Source organism: Phacochoerus africanus, chromosome 8 (assembly GCF_016906955.1).
Source record: "Phacochoerus africanus isolate WHEZ1 chromosome 8, ROS_Pafr_v1, whole genome shotgun sequence".
Taxonomy (NCBI): domain Eukaryota; kingdom Metazoa; phylum Chordata; class Mammalia; order Artiodactyla; family Suidae; genus Phacochoerus; species Phacochoerus africanus.
In genome coordinates this window covers 166,070,834-166,088,691 of record NC_062551.1, presented here as the reverse complement: position 1 = coordinate 166,088,691, position 17,858 = coordinate 166,070,834, and the positions used below count along the sequence as shown (strand labels likewise).

At 56.0% G+C, this 17,858-nt stretch overlaps 1 protein-coding gene and 1 long non-coding RNA gene across 4 annotated transcripts in view; one reads left to right on the top strand and one right to left on the bottom strand.

Annotated features, from left to right (window-relative positions):
• Window positions 1–1,883: 1,883 nt before the first annotated feature.
• The window catches only part of RNF220 (ring finger protein 220), a 35,499-nt gene continuing 19,524 nt past the window's right edge, over window positions 1,884–17,858 (top strand). The window contains exons 1-3 of one of the 2 annotated variants that reach the window (XM_047789299.1): window positions 1,884–2,018; window positions 9,830–9,875; window positions 13,527–13,628. In XM_047789299.1, the coding sequence (XP_047645255.1) occupies window positions 1,978–2,018; window positions 9,830–9,875; window positions 13,527–13,628 (189 nt within the window). In that variant the 5' untranslated portion in view covers window positions 1,884–1,977. The remainder of the gene's footprint in view (window positions 2,019–9,829; window positions 9,876–13,526; window positions 13,629–17,858) is intronic. The other variant, XM_047789301.1, reaches the window with a different exon arrangement.
• On the bottom strand, window positions 6,050–17,834 carry LOC125132294 (uncharacterized). Of its 2 annotated transcripts, XR_007136188.1 has the most exons (3): window positions 17,394–17,834; window positions 7,080–8,074; window positions 6,050–6,449 (listed from the first exon to the last, which is right to left on the bottom strand). It is a non-coding gene; the product is annotated as an uncharacterized LOC125132294 (long non-coding RNA). The 2 variants fall into 2 exon arrangements; XR_007136187.1 differs by having other exon boundaries at window positions 6,050–8,074; window positions 17,394–17,830.

The following is a 17,858-nucleotide window of genomic DNA, read 5'->3' as shown; positions in this document are numbered from 1 at the left end:
GTTGTGACTGTGGCGTAGGCTGGTGGCTAGCTCCCTAGCCTGGGAGTTTCCATATGCCGGAAGTTCAGCCCTTAAAAAGCAAAAAGAAAAGAAAGAAAGAAAGGGTCCCTGTCCACAAAAAAGTCAGTTCATTCATTCATTCATTTGTTCTTCTAAGCAAATGGAGCACTTCTAAGGCACATCTTATGTTTCATTTCTTTGATTAAGCCTTCTCTTTTGTCCTCTCTTCAAAACACACACCCAGAATGAATTGCTCCCTCCTCTGAGCTCTCAGATGACCCAGTCTGAGCATTCAGGAGAGCCGTGATCAACCTCAGTCTGGTGTCAAAGTGAGTTCTTGTGTTCATTCTGAACTGGAAACTCCCTCAAGTCTAGGGTTACTAGATTTAGTCAATAAAAATACAGGACATCGAGGTAAAATTTGAATTTTAGAAAAGCAATGAATAACTCTTTTTTGGCCATGCTCATGGCATGTGGAATTTCCCCAACCCATGGGAGGAACCTGTGCCAGAGCAGTGGCCCTAGCCACTACAGTGACAATGTAATCTACTGCGCCACAAGGGAACTCCAGAAAAACCATGAATAACTTTTTCTTTGCCACGCCCATGGCATGTGGAAGTTCCCAGGCCAGGGACGGAACTGATGCCACGGCAGCCACCTGAGACACTGCAGTGGCAACGCCAGTGCTGTACCACAAGAGAATCCATGAATAACTTTTCATATATCCTGACTAGGGTTGCGGGTTCGACCCCTGGCCTTGCTCAGTGGGTTAAGGATCCGGCGTTGCCGTGAGCTGTGGTGTAGGTTGCAGACGCGGCTCGGATCCCACATTGCTGTGGCTGTGGTGTAGGCCAGCGGCTGCGGCTCCGATTCGACCCCTAGCCTGGGACCCACCATATGCCGCCAATGCAGCCCTTAAAGACAAAAAACAAACAAAACAAAACAGACAGGACTTGGTGGTTAAATGAATGTGGGGGGTGGGGAGAGGAGTGAAGGGGCTGGGGGCAAGGTGACATTTCCTGGCTTGGGTGACCAGGTGAATGAAGACAGGTGTCTTTCACTGAGAAGAGCGTTGCTGAGGGGGCAGTGAGGAAGCAGATGTACTCGATTTTGGATTGTTGAGTTTTAGATTCTTGGGGGACAGCCAGGCACTGAGGTCCATTAGGCATGTGGATACATGGGTCTGGAGAACATAGGATGAATCCGGGGTAGGGAAACGGACTCTGGAGTCCACAGGGCACCGGCGGGAGTGAGGACCACGGAATGAACAAGCGGAGCCGCGCAGAGAGAGGGGAGGAGAAGCCGTGGATGGGCGCGTGGGAAAGAGGGAGGCGCTGGAGAGACCGCCAGCCTGGCAGCCCCCCAGGGCCTTTGTGGTCTCTTCCACTTGACCGTGAGCACCTCAAGGGCAGGGACTCTGCTAGGCCTGGTCCAGTGTGGACATGAGACAGTGTTTGCTGGATGACTGCAGGAGTGAATCCCCTTTCTCCCTCCTTTCTCGCTCCTTCTGCTCCGGGGAGGGCGACCGCAGTGAGGGAAGCAGAGACAGAGGGGGCCCTGGACATTCTAGGTGATGGTGTGATTAAACCCAGACCTGCTTCACGAACGTGTGAAATGAAGTGATGAAGCTTTGATTGCACAGAGCATTGATCGCGTCCAGATAGATTTCCGAGAGGGGCAGCTGCCTGGGGAGGTGCCCTACACGGCCACGGCCTCCGGAGCTACACATCGGAAGGATGTATGTGGTCCCTGAGGCTCGCCCTTCCTGTAGGCCGAGAAGGCCCAGGAAGCCCCGGGAGGCTGGGCTTGGAGAGGAGGACTGGGGCGTGGGTCTCCCTCCGTAGACTGGCCCGGCTTACATGTCTGTCTCTTCTTCCCTCACCAGGTAAGAAAAAGGCAGCAGCATTGTTTGACAGCCAGGCCCCTATTTGCCCCATCTGCCAGGTCCTGCTGCGGCCCAGCGAGCTGCAGGAACATATGGAGCAAGAACTGGAACAGCTGGCCCAGCTGCCCTCCAGGTAAGCCCCTGCCGGGAAGCCTGCCTGCCAAAGGCCTCCACCCAGGTTCTGGCCACCAGGTGCCAGCCTCTGGGCAGAAGGCAAGGCCCGGCTGCCATGCTCCACGCTGCTTTCCATCCTCAGACCCTGGTGCTGCCTTTCTCTTCTTGCTCCATTTTTTGGAGATGTGAGGAGAGTGAGCCTCAGTCCTTTTGAGTCCAAGAGGGCACAAGAGGAGCTGGAAAGGGGAGGAGCCACTGCCACCAGCCCTGCACTGCCAGGCGGAGCCTCCGGGCAGAGTAACGGAAGCAGGGACTGGGCCTGGCAGCCCCACCAGAAGTGCAGCCTGGGGCTGCCCCCCAGGGAAGACAGTACCACCTTCTCTGTGAGTGCCAAGGCCTGAAAGGTGACAACCTTGAGAACGTGCCCGAGCCTGTCCCCCCTGCTCCGCTTCACCCCCCTCGTCCGTGCCTGAAGGACTGAGCAAAGCCTCCTGGAGGGCCTCGTGGAGGAGCCAAGGTTATCAAAAGGAGCAGGTGTAACAACTTAACACCAAATCTTAGCAGTTTAAAGCAACTGTTTCAAGATGCTTGTGGAATCTGTGGGGTCAGGAATTCAGATGGAGCAGGTGGCTTGTGTCTGCTTCACCATGTCTGGGGCCGAGCTGGGAAGATTTGGTGGCAGGGCACTGGCGTGGGGTGGGGGGGAGGTCCTCTGGCTCCTTCATTCGCATGTCTGGGGGTTGATGTTGGCTGTCAGCTGGGACCTCAGCCGGGGCTGTAACCAAAGCACCCACACGTGGCTTCTCCTTGTGACCTGGGCTCTTCACAGGATGGCAGCTTAGGTGTCAAAAGCAAACGTGAAAGCTGGACCACCTTTTATAACTGAGCCTCCGAAACGACTTAACGTCACTCCCACTGCACTCTTGGTAGAGGCGGTGTTAGCCCACCCAGATTTCAGAAGAGGGGATACATTCCCCACCTTTTGGTGGAGAAGTGGCAAGTTGCCAGTACAGAAGAGCATATGGGAGACCTGGTGGAGCCATCTTTGGGGAACATCCAAGGGAACAGATGCCCCAGGACCCCCAGGCCGGCCCTTGTTCAGTTCAAGTCGCCAGATCTGAGTGACCCTCCTTGGCCCTCACCTAATCCCCCATGCAGGGTGCAGGGGGTCCAAAGGGGACTCAGAACGGGTCCCACCCTCAGAAGCTCATGATGTGAGAGTGAGCAGAGCCAGGCACGAGAACCCCAAGGGCTGGGAGACGGCTCCGTGTGCGGAACGGGAGGCAGCAAATCCAGCACAGAGCGGAGAAGCCCTCCTGAGGGAGGAGAGGCTTCAGCTGAATTTCAAAGGACAAAAACATTAGTGATGTATTGCTGTGTTACAGATTCCTCCAAAACCTCATGGCTTAAAGCAACAAACGCTATTTCACAGTTTCTGTGGGTCATCAACCAAGAAACAGCTTAGTTGGATCGTTGTGGGTAGTTGTGGCCTCTGGCTCAGAGTGTCTCATGAGGCTGCAGCCTAGATGTCCGCCAGGGCTGCACGTCGGAAGGTCTGACTGGGGCTGCAGGACCTGTTCCCAGGAGGGCCTCACCCCCATGGCTGTTGGCAAGAGGCCTCAGTGCCTCAACATGCATGGCTCTCCGTGGGGCTGCTTGAGTTTCCCTAAGACATGGCAGTTGGCTTCCCCCAGAGGAAGTGATTCAAGAAGGAGGCAGAGAGGAAGCCACACATGGTGGCTTCTACTACATTCTGACCTACTCACTGGAAGCAGGTCACCAGGTCCAGGCACGCTCAACAGAGGAGGATTAAACAGTACAAGCACGGAGTTCCTGCGGTGGCACGGCAGGATCCACGGTGCCTCTGCAGTGCCACCACGTAGGTTCTATCCCCGGCCTGGTGCAGTGGGTTGAAGTATCTGGTGTTGCTGCAGCTGTGGCATAGGTCCCATGGGCAGCTTGGATCTGATCCCTGACCCCGCAACTCCATGTGGCAGCCCCAAACAAAACAAAACAACACTATACGCTCTGCCTCTTTAGGGAAGAGTATCAAAGAATTTGTGGGAATACTTAAAATTTCCACAGAAGACTCTCCTGCTGATGATAAGAATACTCCAGTTGAACACAGTGCGATAAGAACTTTACATTGTATTAATTTATTTAAGCTTCACAACCGCTGGAGATAAGAAGTGTTAATGCCATTTGACAGATGAAGAAACTGAGGTACAGAGAGGTGAAGTGCCTTCTCCAAGATCATACCGCCTGTAAAGTGGTAAAGACTCAGAGCCAAGCAATCTGAGTGTAGAGCCCATGCTCTTAACCGCTGCCCCCTCACTCCCACCCACTCCCGCAAGCCTAGCCCAGAAGGGGGCCGCGGGGAAAGGCACATCCTTCTGCAGTTGAGGTCCCTACCTTGGCTTTCCAGGAGTGTTTCTGGGTAATTTGTTCCCGGTGGAGACCTTCTCAACGGGAAGGGAGAACGGAGGCCGAGATGGAGGCCCCGCAGACCCTGCAATCACAGCGCACCCGAGGGGGGGGGGGCTGCAGAATGGGGGCCCAGGCTCTCTTCTGCCTCCTCAGTGGGTGTCACGCTACAGCCTAGTGGCCCGGTGCCTCCTCGGCTCGGGGCCTCGACCTCTGCCCAGCGCCGTGTTGCAGCCCCACCCCAGACCCCGCACCAACCCCTCCTTCCCCCGCAGCCTCTGGGGCATCCTCTCCTTCCCCCCGCCGAGCCGTCGCATCTGCTGTCCCGCCTCTCACGGTTGTCTTGCGTCCCCCACTTCTGCGCCCCTCGCGTCCAGGCCCAGCCCAGCGCCCCCTAACCCCTGGCACGTCCCCCCTCCTCAAGCCAGTGTCTGACAGCCGGACAGCGGGATCTGCACAGCAAGTGAAATTCCCGTCGGATCGATAAAGCCGAAGCGCTGGCGGCGACGGGTCGATGGTTTTATCTGTCTCGGCCCCGCCGCGCCCGGCGCGCTGACAGTCCGACCGGCCGGCAAAGGCGTTCAAGGGCAGCCGCGCCCGCCGCCCCCCCCAGCCCCCCCGCCCCGCTGCGGCCGCTGCGCCCACCGGACTGCAGCCTGGACCCGCTCGCCGCCGCCCTCGTGATTTATCTGGATTTTTAATTGGAAAAAATTTGCGAATTAATTGATTTCAGGAACTTGCCAATTAACATTGTAATTGGGTGCGTGATAAATTCCCAAGGAACGTGTCAGCTCCCTCCGGGCTGAGGGCCCAGCCTGGGCCGCCCCTGCCCCGCCCCTGCCCGCTCGCTGAGAGGCGGGAGGGCAGCCGCCGAGGTGGGTGCAGAGGCCGCGTGGGCTACCGAGACCCCTCCCTCCTCCTCCTTCTGCCGTCCTCTCAAAGCGGAGAGGGGCCTTTGAGCAGCCATTGCACAGATGGGGAAACGGAGTCCCGCACGAGGGCTTGTGTGTGCCTCGCTCAGAGAGCTCTGGGCAGAGCGCAGATGAGGGCATCCTCCATCTCCGGGACGCGCGGGGGTGGGGGGCGGCGGCGGCGTCCTCTCCAGCTCTCCAGTCTCCCCTTCCCCTCCCGTTCACGCTCCCTTCTCGGCACCCCTCCCTTCCCTCCTCTCCCCTCCAGTGCCCTCTTCTCTCTCTTACCCTGCCTTTGCCCTCCTTCCGGTCCCTCAGCCTAGCCAGCTCCTGAGCCTGTGGATGCCGCCACCCCGGTGCCTCTGCAGCATCCTCCCACGTGGTGGGCCCCAGAGGAGCTCTCCTGGGTGGGCCTGGTGTTGTGCAGTCTGCTCCCTTCTGCCCAACAGCGCAGAGAAGGCCCCCAGAGCAGGCCGCTATTGCGGACACACCCAAGGGCTCACACAGAGGAGCAGGCACCTCCCAGCTCCCAAACTAGGGCTGGCTGGTTTTCAGGCACAGGCGCAAACATATGGACATAACATACAGGCACACACACACTTTCATTCCAGCACACACAGATGTGCTCACACCTAATCCCTAAAAGAACCACTTCCCACAGAGGCTCATTCCCACCGGCACGTGGGCACACCGACTCAGGAAGAAGAGTCACAACTCCTGTTGGTGAAGCACTTGTATTTTTCGAAGCACTTTTACATCCCGGAGCAGAGGCTCTGCCCACACATCGTCCCTCACCTCATCCCCGCTCTCCCGCCTTCTCGGTCCTGCACGGGCACTGCAGCAGACCCCAGGACTCGGCGAGCTAGACAAGGAGGGCAGAGTGAGTTTGAGAACAGATAGAGGGGGGCCTTCCATGCCGGAGGGCAGTCCTAGAGGTCGTGGGGGAACTGGTGAGCTGGATCCGAGAGACTCGCCCTGGAGGCCAGTGTGAAGGACGATGTGGGGAAGCAGCAGGGAGGTAAGTGAGCTGAGGCAGAGGGTCCAGGGGATAGACGATGAGGCTGACCTCGGACAACAGCAGTGGCCGTGGAACAGAGAAGGGGGATGGCGAGAGCCTGGTGGAGGAAGAAAGAAGTAAGAGAACTTCGCTGATTACTCCTGGGCTATTTTCTAGGAAGAACTTTCTCACCTGGGCCACGGGAAGGGTGATGGCAAAGTAGCAAGGATCGGAAGGAGGAGGGGTCAGCGGACAGAGCCCTGGGCACACTAAGCTTTCTCGGGGATGGGGACGGGGTGGAGACTGGATGTGCACAGACAGACAGGCAGGAACTTAGGTGGGAGAAAAAGACTGAAGGGCACGTGGGCGGGTGGCCACCTGCCCTCTCTGTGGCCCTCCAACAGGAGAGTCCGCCCAGAGAGAGGAGAGAGCCTGGGCTGTGGAAAGATCGTGCAGAGCTGAAAGTGGGGCTTGGCTTGGTGGGGCCGGGGCTCAGAGACCTTTGCCCAGAGGGCCCCTGAGCCACTCAGATCTGGCATCTAGGCTGGCAAGCAGGCTCTCCGGTCAGTGCTTTAAAAGGGCTCGAAGAAGCCGGAGGGAGGCTGGGTGACTAGAGGAGAGGCGCCATGTGGAGATGGCAGTGCCCCCACCCCCACTTAAGCCTTATTTAAGGCCGGCCTCGGTGTTTGGTTGGGTAATGAACTAGATAAACAATTCCCCAAATAGATTAAAACGAAGTGTAACTTACAAAGGCGGCTGGCGATGATGGTTTATTCCCGGGCAGCACACCATTTCTTTATTTCCAAGGATAATTCAGTGTAAATCACCTTAATTAAAAGTGTCAGCCCAGCCCATGAATATTGTACTTAGGAACGCGTTTCCTGGGTCCCAGTTATAATTTAAAACCCATGGATCACTAGGCAGCGAGTGACTGAGAAGGGAGGAAATCGTTGGGGGCGGGCTGTGGAAACAGGGAGGGACGGAGGCAGAGCCGTGGATGGGCTGGGCTGGAGCGCGGCTGCCCGCGGCCCAGGGCGCCGACCTCCCTGCTCCAAGGCGGGCCCTTCCTCCAGACGCCTGTCTCTGGGGGACCACGCACACTTGGAAGTGATCAGGTTGTTGGAGGAAAGGGAGGGGGCGGGGGGGTGCTTGCTCCGAGAGAGGGGAGTTTGGTGCGGTACCAGTCCCACCAAGGAAGGGGAAGAGGATTGCCAGGAAAAGATGCAAAGGCTTGGCAAAGGGAGAGGCTGCCCCTTCTGGCCCTCCATGTCTCCATCTCTCTTCACCAGCAGAGTAAAGGAAAGCCCAGTGTCAGCAGGACCCTCCCCAAAGGGGAGAGGGAAAAAGAACTCGGAGCTCTGCCCTCCACCCTGAGCCCTGAGCGTCTTTAGGAGGCAGTGTGGCCCACCGACAAGCAGCACTTTGGACGTGGTCAGACATGAACTCAAATCTCAAACCCTGCACGGACTGTGTGAACACAGAAGTGTCGCTCAGTCTGCTAGTCAGCTTCGTAAAGTGGCCGTGAAGACTTGAGACGACACGTAGCAAGTTCCCAGCCTACACCTGTCACATGCGGTGGCTGCACAGTCACCACCCACTCCTTCCTCTTCCGTCCACGCTGCTCCCGCTCAGCGGACACTCAGCCCTCCAGGCCAGGGCCCAGGGTCTATGGCAGACGCCTCACTGCCGCACCTGTAGGTCCAGGAAGGGGGCCGAGCCAGGAGTGATGGCAGCACTTGTCACCTGAGTGAAGGAAAGATAAAAGTAACGAACTCACACCCAGCGGTTCCTCAAGAGCAGCTCCGTCTCCTCCCTGTATCCCTGGTGCCTGGACCAGAAGCAGGAACACAAGGACCGCTTAGGAACAAAATGCCTTTGAATGGAACCCAGCTTGGCAGTCCTGCCTGGTCTGTGATGCCCCCACTGTGTGATCCGACAGGCAGACAGCTGTTTCTACACTCAGACCAAGCAGGGGCCCTGTACTGGGATGTGCGCATGCCTGCACGAGTGTCGACACACACGGGTGTCTGTATCTGCACATGCTTGTGTGGGTGTGGGCCTGTGAGCAGCTCTGCGTCCAGGCGTGGCCGACAGTTGTGAGTGTGTCTTTAAGGACACATCTCTGGTAACAAGATGCTGTGTGCCTGCCCCTCTGTGTCCGCGACTGAGCCTCCGGGTGTGACCACACATGAACAGAATCTATGTAGAGACAGTGGGTCCATGTATCTGCCTTTACACCAGGGTTTCTCCACCTCAGCACTGCTGGCACTTGGGGCTGGATTAAGTCTTCGTGGGGGGGCTACCCGCTACTCCGTGGTTTGGTTCATTTCCTCTACCCACTAGCTGCAGCTGCCTCCCCCACCCCCAGTCTTAAGAGTCAGAAATGTCTCCAGACATTGCCAGGTGCCCCCTAGGGGGCAGAGTGGCTCTGGGTGAGAACTCCTGCAGCATCCAAATCTGCCGATGCCTCTTCACACATAGTAGGTGTGTCTTTGCCTGTGTATCTGCTTGGGGTGTGGGTGTGTGCGTGCTTTATGGATCTCTGGGGTGTGCTCTCCCTGTACAGCTGGTATGTGGTCTGCGTGGGGACCCCGTGTGAATGAACGGGCCGCATCTGCCTACGGCGTGTATCAGCCAGTGCCTCCGTGTGCATGAACTTGTGTGTGTGTGTGATAGCATGCATGTGAATGTGTGAGCACAGACGTGGTGAGCACAGCAGGGGCGGCAGGGCGGGAGGCCCAGGAACAGGGATATTAATGTTTCTGAAGTGGATCTGATTTGATACGTCTTGTTCCATTGTCAGCATCTGTTTAGCAGGGATTTGTAATACTTTGTGGCTCCGGATCACTCATGCTTAGCGTGGGATGTGGCCTTGCATACCAATTTTGTTATTAAACACAGTCCTTGCCTCCCCCACAGCCCATCCATCACCTCCCACCCCCGCCCCCGCCTGCTCCAAGCCGCCCACCATATTTCAGGGCCCAGCTCCCGCCTGCCTGCCGCGCCCGATGCCGGAGGGCCTGGGGCTGACAAATTGAATCAGGGGGAGATCATTCCTGGCCTAACGCAGTTTGCAGCATGTTGGAGGGAGAATTGACAAGAGCCATGTCAGCTCCATCACCCCAATCCCATAGGAGCTGAGAGCAGGCTGGGGACAGGGAGCAGAGGGAAGGGAGCATCCAGGACAGGCAGACTCCTCAGGGCTGATAGGAGCAGGCAGGTAAAGCTCCTTTCCTCAGACCCACAGGGAGCCTCGCATGCCTGGCGTCTGTGCCCCCACCTACCAGCCAGTTCTGGCCCTTGGCCCCTGATGGAGGCTGAGCAAGGCAGGACCCGCTGGAGCTGAACGGACTGGGTGGAGCCAGAGGTCTTAGCAGCTTAGCGGGGCTGGGCTGGGCTGGGTGTCTTCTCTCCCTGGGGTCTCCTTACTGTGGTGCTCTTGCATATGCCCTGGGCAGCAAGTCCAATGGTCACCCTGTTCTCTTCTTTTCTTGGCAGCAAGAATTCCCTTCTCAAGGATGCCATGGCTCCAGGCACCCCGAAGGTAGGTGGACAATTATGTTTCCCATCCTAACCTAGGCCTGCCCAGAACTGCTTCCTCTTGAGAAAAGAGCTTACTGGATCCCCAGCTGTCTCTGGAGTTTGCTCATCAGCCTGAGGCCGGTGGCTGCTCTGTGCTCTTGAGTACGTGTGTGTGCATGCATGTGTGTGCGTGCGTGGTCCGTGTAAGCCAGAGTATGCTCATCTGACCTCCGGTCAGGACGAGGTCAAAGCCAAGAGCGACCTGAGGTGCGGGGGACCCAGACACTAGGGCTAGGGACATTCAAAAGAGGAAGGTGAGCGGCGGCGGATAAAGAAAAACACAAAAGCACAGGGCAAGACAGACGGTGCGGGAGCCAGACCATGGTGTGTTTGCGTGTGCGCACGCGCCCATGCTTTGCCCAGACAGCAACAGGGAGCCACGGAGGATGCTGGGTTCATTTGGGGAGACAGTCTGACCCTCTGATTAGACACTACAGAAGAGAGGCTTGAAAGCGTCAGAGGGAGAGGGGATGAGTGCAGGCCAAGTAGCTCCAATGAGGAGCCAGAGGTCTTAGCAGCTTCACATGACTTCTATCAAGAATTCCCAGAGCTGGCTGTGAGGCAGATGGTACTACGTCCCCAAAGGTGATGATTTCGAGGGAGCAGGGACCTGGGGAGGAAGCCTAAACTTTCACTCACTGTCTGTCCTCTCCCCTGCCCCCCGGGGTTCTTATAGGTTCTCACAATGATGCGAAAAGGCAAGGATTCCCAGCGCTTTCTAGGGGCAGTGAGGGATGGGTGCTGAAGCCTTAAGAACAGAGGCAGTCAGTCAGGGAGTGTGTGTGACTGGGGCAGAAGCCAAGAAGAGAATCTGGGACTCCTACCCTGGGGGTCAAGAGAAGGTTCTGGAGCCAGGGAAGGGGTAGAGGAGGAACAGTGACGGGTGAGGAGGGGCACAGGAGAGCATGGTATCCCAGGGTCCTAAGGGGGGCAAGTTCCCAAACACCCAGGGAGGTCATCCCTCGGAGAGAAAAAGGCTGGAAGAGGTCATTGTATTTAGGAGTCCTAAATGCCCTGGTGGCCTCTGCGAGGGCAGTTTTGGGAAAAGGAGCCAGAGGGACAACATGACTTCCAGGATGCTGGCCTGTCTCCCCAGCAGGCCGTTCAGAAGGATGGGAGCACACGTGGTGCCCTCATTCAGGAAATCCACTCAACGCAGCAAGCCGGACAGAGGAGGGGCAGGGGACCTAGCCCAGCCCTGGACTGATGCAGGCCCTGGCCGCGGAAGCAAAGCCCTTCCAGCCCTAAGGAGAAAAGGTGTCGGGGGAGAGGGGGGAGCCCCACTTGCTGAGCTTGGCCCAGCCTGCAGCATTCAATGGCTGTGGTTAAGGAAGGCAGGTCATGGACAGGTTGCCAGGTCGGCCACAACCACTGAGCCCTGACACCTGAGCACGCCTGGCAGGGCTGGGGACTGGATCCCAGTGAGGCTTGTGTTCGAAGGACAAACGTAGACGCAGTCCACATCTGTACCTGGTCCCCACCTTCGCAGATCCACACCCACCCCCCATCAGAACACTCACAGGCAAAGTCTTAAACATGGGCAGCTTCCCGCAGCCATGGACACAGGCTTATTAACAATCAGACTCAGAGGAGTTCTCATTGTGGTGCAATAGAAACGAATCTGACTAGTAACCATGAGGTTGCAGGTTTGATCCCTGGCCTCCCTCAGTGGGTGGGGGATCCAGCATTGCCACGAGTTGTCGTGTAGGTTGCAGACGTGGCTTGGATCCTGAGTGGCTGTGGCTGTGGCTGGCAGCCGTAGCTCTGATTTGACCCCTAGCCTGGGAACCTCCATATGCTAAAGGTGTGGCCCTAAAAAGCGGAAAAAAAAACAAAAAAAAAAAATCAGACCCAGAGGCAAGGGCCACTGCTCACCCACTTCTAGACATGCTCACACTCAAAGCGGACCATTTCCGAGTCTGTCCTCTGCTTTGACTGCGGCTTCAGGAGAGCAGCTCATGGGTGGAAGAGGCTCGAGACAGCAGGTTCAAGCAAGAGACTGAGAGGACAGGGAGAAGGAGGGAGGGAGGAGGAGGCGAGGGCGAGGGGGCCTTAGACAAGATTGATGGCCTCGTTGCCATTAAGAAAAAAATTAGCCGGTGGCGGCTATCATATTAAAGGGTGAAGAAGCCGTGAATTATTTTCTTAAAGATCTTATCGCTTACAATGATAATTTTACCTTCCAAAAGGCCACTTTTAATGAGGCGAAGAGCCAGGCAAAAAGTCATGATTTAATGCCGGGATTTTTTTTTCAAAACACATTTTACTGCTTTTTGGTCCATGTTTAAAAAGCGCCAGTGACCTTTTTTTATTCCGCTTGCCCCAGGTGTAATGCTGAGGCCTCTCAGGGCTTCTAACCTGGAGAGAATGAGAGAGAGAGAGAGCACACAAGTGTGAGCTTTCTCCTGGTGGGGAGTGGGGGACCCCACGATGCTTCCCCTCCTCGGCATCCTCCTTGGGACCAGAGAAAGACAAGGACGTGACCTGAAAGCCCACCTCTTTTCTGAGCCAGAGCCAAGGCGCCCACAAGGCCTCCCACTGGACCTGGGTGGGCGAAGAAGGGGCTCCAAGTTGCAAGAAATCCCTCGCCAGGCCCTTTCTGGCCTCGCCCCTCCTCCAGCTCTTGGAGTGAGGCCGAGTCAGGGAGCCCTGCCAGACCAGCAGCTGCCCCCTCCCCTGCCAGGGCCCTTGCCTGAGGATGTGCAGCATGGCCACAGCATGCGGGTCACATCCTAAGGCTCAATCGGAGATGAAGGATAAATGGCTGCTCCATCTTTCCCAAATTGCTTTCTTTGGGCTGTCACTGGCGATTTGGCATGGTTTTCTAGGCTGGGGAGGCCTCCTAGGGAATTGTATGCTTCCGGCACAGAGCTGTGCAGGCTGGAGAAGGTGGGGGGAGGAAGTATGGATTGCTTTCAGGCCTCCAGGCCCCCAGTTTGCAGCTGAACAGGCCTTGGCAAGAGCCAGCAAGAGCAGCCTGAACGTGCCATGTGGCATTTAGAATTGCGGTGCTCGCGCACAATGTAAAGCAGACAGTTTATTAATCTAAACTGCGGGCGTATGTAGAAGAGGCCGGCCAGGATTGACATGGGGGGATTAGTTTTGCTGGGGTTTTTGCCGGGGTCATTGCCACAGCGCAGGGATAAATGGAGCCAGCGTGCATCCCTGGCTGCATGAAGAAACTCATACATACTATTTAATTTACTGTCTCCATAGAGGGGCTGCCACCAGCCTGTATTAGGGGCAGGCAGGCCAACGGGGATATGGCTTTACCCCAACCCTTCGGGGGGGTCCCAGAGTCTCTGCTCACTGCAGGAGAACAAAGCGTGAGTAGTCTCAGCCCACCGGAAGGCCTACCTCGCTGGGACAGAGATTAGCTGGGGTCCAGGAGGTCTGGACCCTCTCAGGGGTCTCCACCCTCCCCAGGACCAAGCCATCCTCTCTCACAACCAGACTCCTGAGGCCGACCCCATGGCTTCAGAATTTCAAGCACGGTCTGTCTAGCCCCTGCCCTCCTACTCTCTGCCTCTCTCCCCAAGGCCCCATAGGACAGGACCCTCTAGGGGGCTGACGACTGTAGGTCTCGGTCAGCCTGTCCTTTCTCTTCTTCCAGTCCCTCTTGTTGTCTGCGTCCATCAAGAGGGAAGGAGAGTCTCCAACAGCATCGCCACACTCGTCTGCCACCGACGACCTGCACCACTCGGACAGATACCAGGTGAGGAGGGGCGGGGCCGACACGGGAAGGGGGCTCACCTGGGTACGAGCCTGGGGGGCAGGCCAGGCGCTCACTCCTTCCTCCTCTGGAGGCAAGAGGAGCCGCCTGAACTGTGTTTGATTCCCTCTGTATCGAGTACCCCCAGCTGAACCCAGGAGGCACAGGTGTCAGGGAATGTGCCTCTAGTAGATGGATTTCAGAGAGAGATGCCAAGGCCACCTGGGCTCAGGAGGGCTCTTCTAAAGCATCTCAGCCACCACGAGGTCTCCTATAGGGTTCGGTTTCATCGGAGACCCAGGGACATAGCCCCAAATCACCTGAAGACCTCACGCTTCAAAACTAGGATTGCCTGAGCAAAGAGCCATCACCCCTGCCAAACCCCGATGTCAGGCCCAGACAGAGAGAGGCAGACATCGCCTGTTAGTGCCTTGGGAGCACAGCAAGGGAACACTCCTAAAACATCAGAGCAGGATCCCAAGGGGAGCATCCTAGCTTCTACACAGCTTTCTTTGCAGTAGGGAGGAGAGACAGAGCCCTGCCTTCAGAGTCCCAGTCAGAGGGCATCAAAGAGGGCCCGCTCCAAGGAACATTAGTCTAAGTGCCCCTAACATCTGGGGCAGAGATCCAGGGTCACTGCTGGCACACAGGAAGCCTTTCTTGGAATTCAAGGCCGTGTCTCTGGGCACCCTTGCCTCTCAGCTGACCCAGCCTGGCATCAGGGTGCAGAGCTGGGCCAGTGGAGTATCAAGTGTGGGCTGCCCGCCAGTCACCACGGTGGATGCCTCTGCCAGATGCTTCTGGGTGGGACTCAAACTGCAGAGCCCAAAGTGTCAGCCCTGGGGAGGGAGGGATCCCTGCTCTCATGAGCCCAGTTTAAGAGAGACGATCAAGTCTTCACCCAAAGAATTCCACTCCAAAGGGACAGACAGAGCCGTCCCTTCAGAGGCCCGTCCTCCGAACCTCAAGCCCAGCTTTCAGCCTCCCTATCTATTGAACTAGGAAGAGAAGGGAGTTCACTGGCAGCTCAGCAGATTAAGGATCCAGCACTGTCACTGCTGTGGCTCGGGCAAAAAAAAGGAAAAGAGTAACTAGCAGGCATGAGCACAGCATGCTAGGCTTAGCAGAGGCCCAAGGCAGTGGCGCCAAGGCTTTCTACGATTTCGATTCAACCTGTTTTTCTAGCTTCCATTCCTAATACTGCCATCCACGAATTCTGTGGGCTACGCTCACCAAATTAATGTTAACCACTCCTTGGCGGTGCCATTCCTTTCTCTTTTTCTTTCCTTTTTTAGGGCCACACCTGTGGCATATGGAGGTTCCCAGGCTAGGGGTCGAATCGGAGCTGTAGCCCCCGGCCTACGCCACAGCCACACCAGATCCGAGCCATGTCTGCAACCTACACCACTGCTCCCGGCAATGCCGGATCCTTAACCCACAGAGCGAGGCCAGGGATCGAACCCGTGTCCTCATGGATACTAGTTGGGTTCATTAACCACTGAGCCACAACGGGAACTCCCGTGCCGTTCCTTTCTTGCCTGTGTTTTTACACATGCTTTTTCTCCTCATGGGACTATTTGACCCCACCCCATCAAATTTCTGTTTATCCTTCAACAGCCTAGCCAAATCCTAGCTCCTCCAGGAAGCCTTTCTGGATTAGCTTTCTCTTCTCATGACCCCGGCATGTCCCTGTCACTGCCTTGATCTTCCTATACTGTGATCACCTACTTAATTATATATGAGTTTTAACCATCCCCAAACTTAGTGGCTTAACACAACTGATTCTGTCAGTTGACTAAGCCTTCCCTCATTCACGCAGCTCATTCAGCTGGAGGTCTAGTTGGGCTGGACAGTCCAAAATGGCCTTACCACATGTCTGGGGGATGAGGGGCCTCGCTTTTCTTCCACATGGCCTCTCATGCTCCCGTAGGTTAGATCAGATTCCTTACATGGCAGAGTCTCATGCCAAGAGGGCAAAGGCCAAAGCAGCAAGCCCTCTTTAGGCCTAGACTCCGAAACTCACACTTAACTTGGCAAAGCAAGTCACAAGGCTAACCTATAATCAAGGGACGAGGCAGTGCACTCTTGATAGGAAGAGCTGCAAAGAATTGGGAACATCTTTAATCTATGATGATGAACCTGACTCTTGGACTAGATTGGGAGACTCTCCAAGGCAAGGAATCAGCTTAACCTTCTCTACTCCCTTCCTTTATGCAAACATTTATCTCGTTCTCACTCCTGCTCAGCCGTGTCCTTGCCTTCAAGGGGTTAGATCTGCAAATAGATAATTACAAGCCAGTGTTTTAAGTGCTAATGACAGGCGTATAAATAAGTTTCAAGGACAGCACAGTGGAAAGAGAAAAATCAGAGTGAGCTTCACAGAGGAGGTAATGACTGAACAGGCTTTCAGGGGATGAGTAGGAGTTCACTTTGGTGGACAAGGAAGAAAAGAGATTCTAGATAAAAGCAACACTGCGTGCAAAGGGCATAGAGGTGTCACACAGAATGAGACATCTGGGGGACCTGCTGGCAGTTCAGTTTTGTTAGACTATAAAGTGCAAGGGAACCTGCCCGGCAGGTGGCAGTTGCTCAATTATTTCGGATTGTTTTAAAAAAAAAATCATTAAACTTGGCCTTGAAATCAGAGGGTATTGGTTTCTGGGTTGGGTTCCCATTTACTTAGCCCCCGCTGGGTTCCCTAACCCTTCAACGGTTACCTCACTTTACTCTCGTAGCTGTGCAAGCTAGGATTCACTGCCCCCCGATTTTTTGCTAAAGAAACAGGCCTAGACAGAAATGACCTTTCTAAGGACTTAACTATTATGAGTAACCACATCAGGATTTGAACTTGAGTCGGTCTGGCCCTAAATCCTAGATTTGTTTCCCAGCCCTGAACTGGGCTCAGAGGCTTCCCTCATAAGCATCCTCCTCCCCTTCCCACTGATTTCTCCTGTGTGCCAGACCCTGTGCTGGGTGACTGCATCAAGATGGCCTCCCAAACTGAAGGGACAGGTCTGTAAACAATCAAAAGAGCCACTATCAAAGGGAAGCCAAGGGACTGTGAAAACTCCGAGGCAGCTAATCCAATATTGGGGGAAACGTGAAGCCTTCAGAGAGTCCTGAAGGATGAACAGCAGTTAACCAGGCAGGGGACAGGAGTGCATGGAGGAAACCCTAGCCCAGAGTCCAGAGCACGCACTGCACAAAGGCCTCCAGGTAGCTCTGCAAAGCTGAGTGTCAGGAGAGCAAAAGGAAAGAGCAGGAGCAGTGGAAGAAGAATGTGTAGGATGTAAGCAGAGCAGGCCTATATGCCGTGTTGCACATCTTCTCGGTAGGGAATCACCGAAGGATTTAAAGGGAGAGTGGAAGAGAGGGTCAATTTTGCACAATACAAAGACGACACTGCATGTAGCATGGAGGATGGGTTACTGGGAGAGAAGCTGGAGATTAGAAGCCCAGATGAGAGAGAAGCTGGAGAAGAGAAGCCCAGACGGGAGACAGCTGCAAATGTAGAGAGCTCATAAGATCATGAACTAAGAGCAGGGACCTCCAAGACAGGTACAGCCAAATGACTCACACATGGCCCCAATCCCTGAAGTGGACACCCTACCAATAAAAATCTGTATGAGGCAGAGAGGAAAAGATACTTTTCGCTAAGGCCTGGAAGAGAAGATTTAAGAGACCTTTAAGAGTAAACTCTGAGATAAGAGAGTGAGGAAAGCGGCTGGGGTCAAGGACGACTCGCTCTCAAGTCTGGTGTGAGCTCACCAGAGTGGATGGTGGTATCCCGTTAGGAACTGAGAATCCTGGAGGAAGGCACCTGTTTGAGGGATGCTGAGTTCCACGTCGGCCGCGTGGGTATCCAGGAGACAGCTGAAATGTTGGGACTCCTCTAACATCGGGACTGTGGCAAGGCTAGGGACTGGCGGGGACAGTTAGGACTTTCGGCCGGGACGGCCCGCGGCGATCGGGAATTCCTCCGCCCCTTCCCCAGCCAGGGGTGGCCGCGCGGGAGGCGGGAGCCGGGCGGGGCTCCGGGGCGGAAGGAGTCCCACGCTGGGAGGGGGCGTGGAACGGGGTGGAGGGGGAGGACCTCGCGGCCGCTGAAACTGGGGCGGGTTGGCTTTGCGGGCGGTGGGAGGGACCCCAGGGCGGCCTCAGCCGGTTGCCGCCGGAGTGCAAGCAGCCGTTTCCTGGTCCCGGTCCGGCAGCCCCCGCACTTCTTGAACTTTC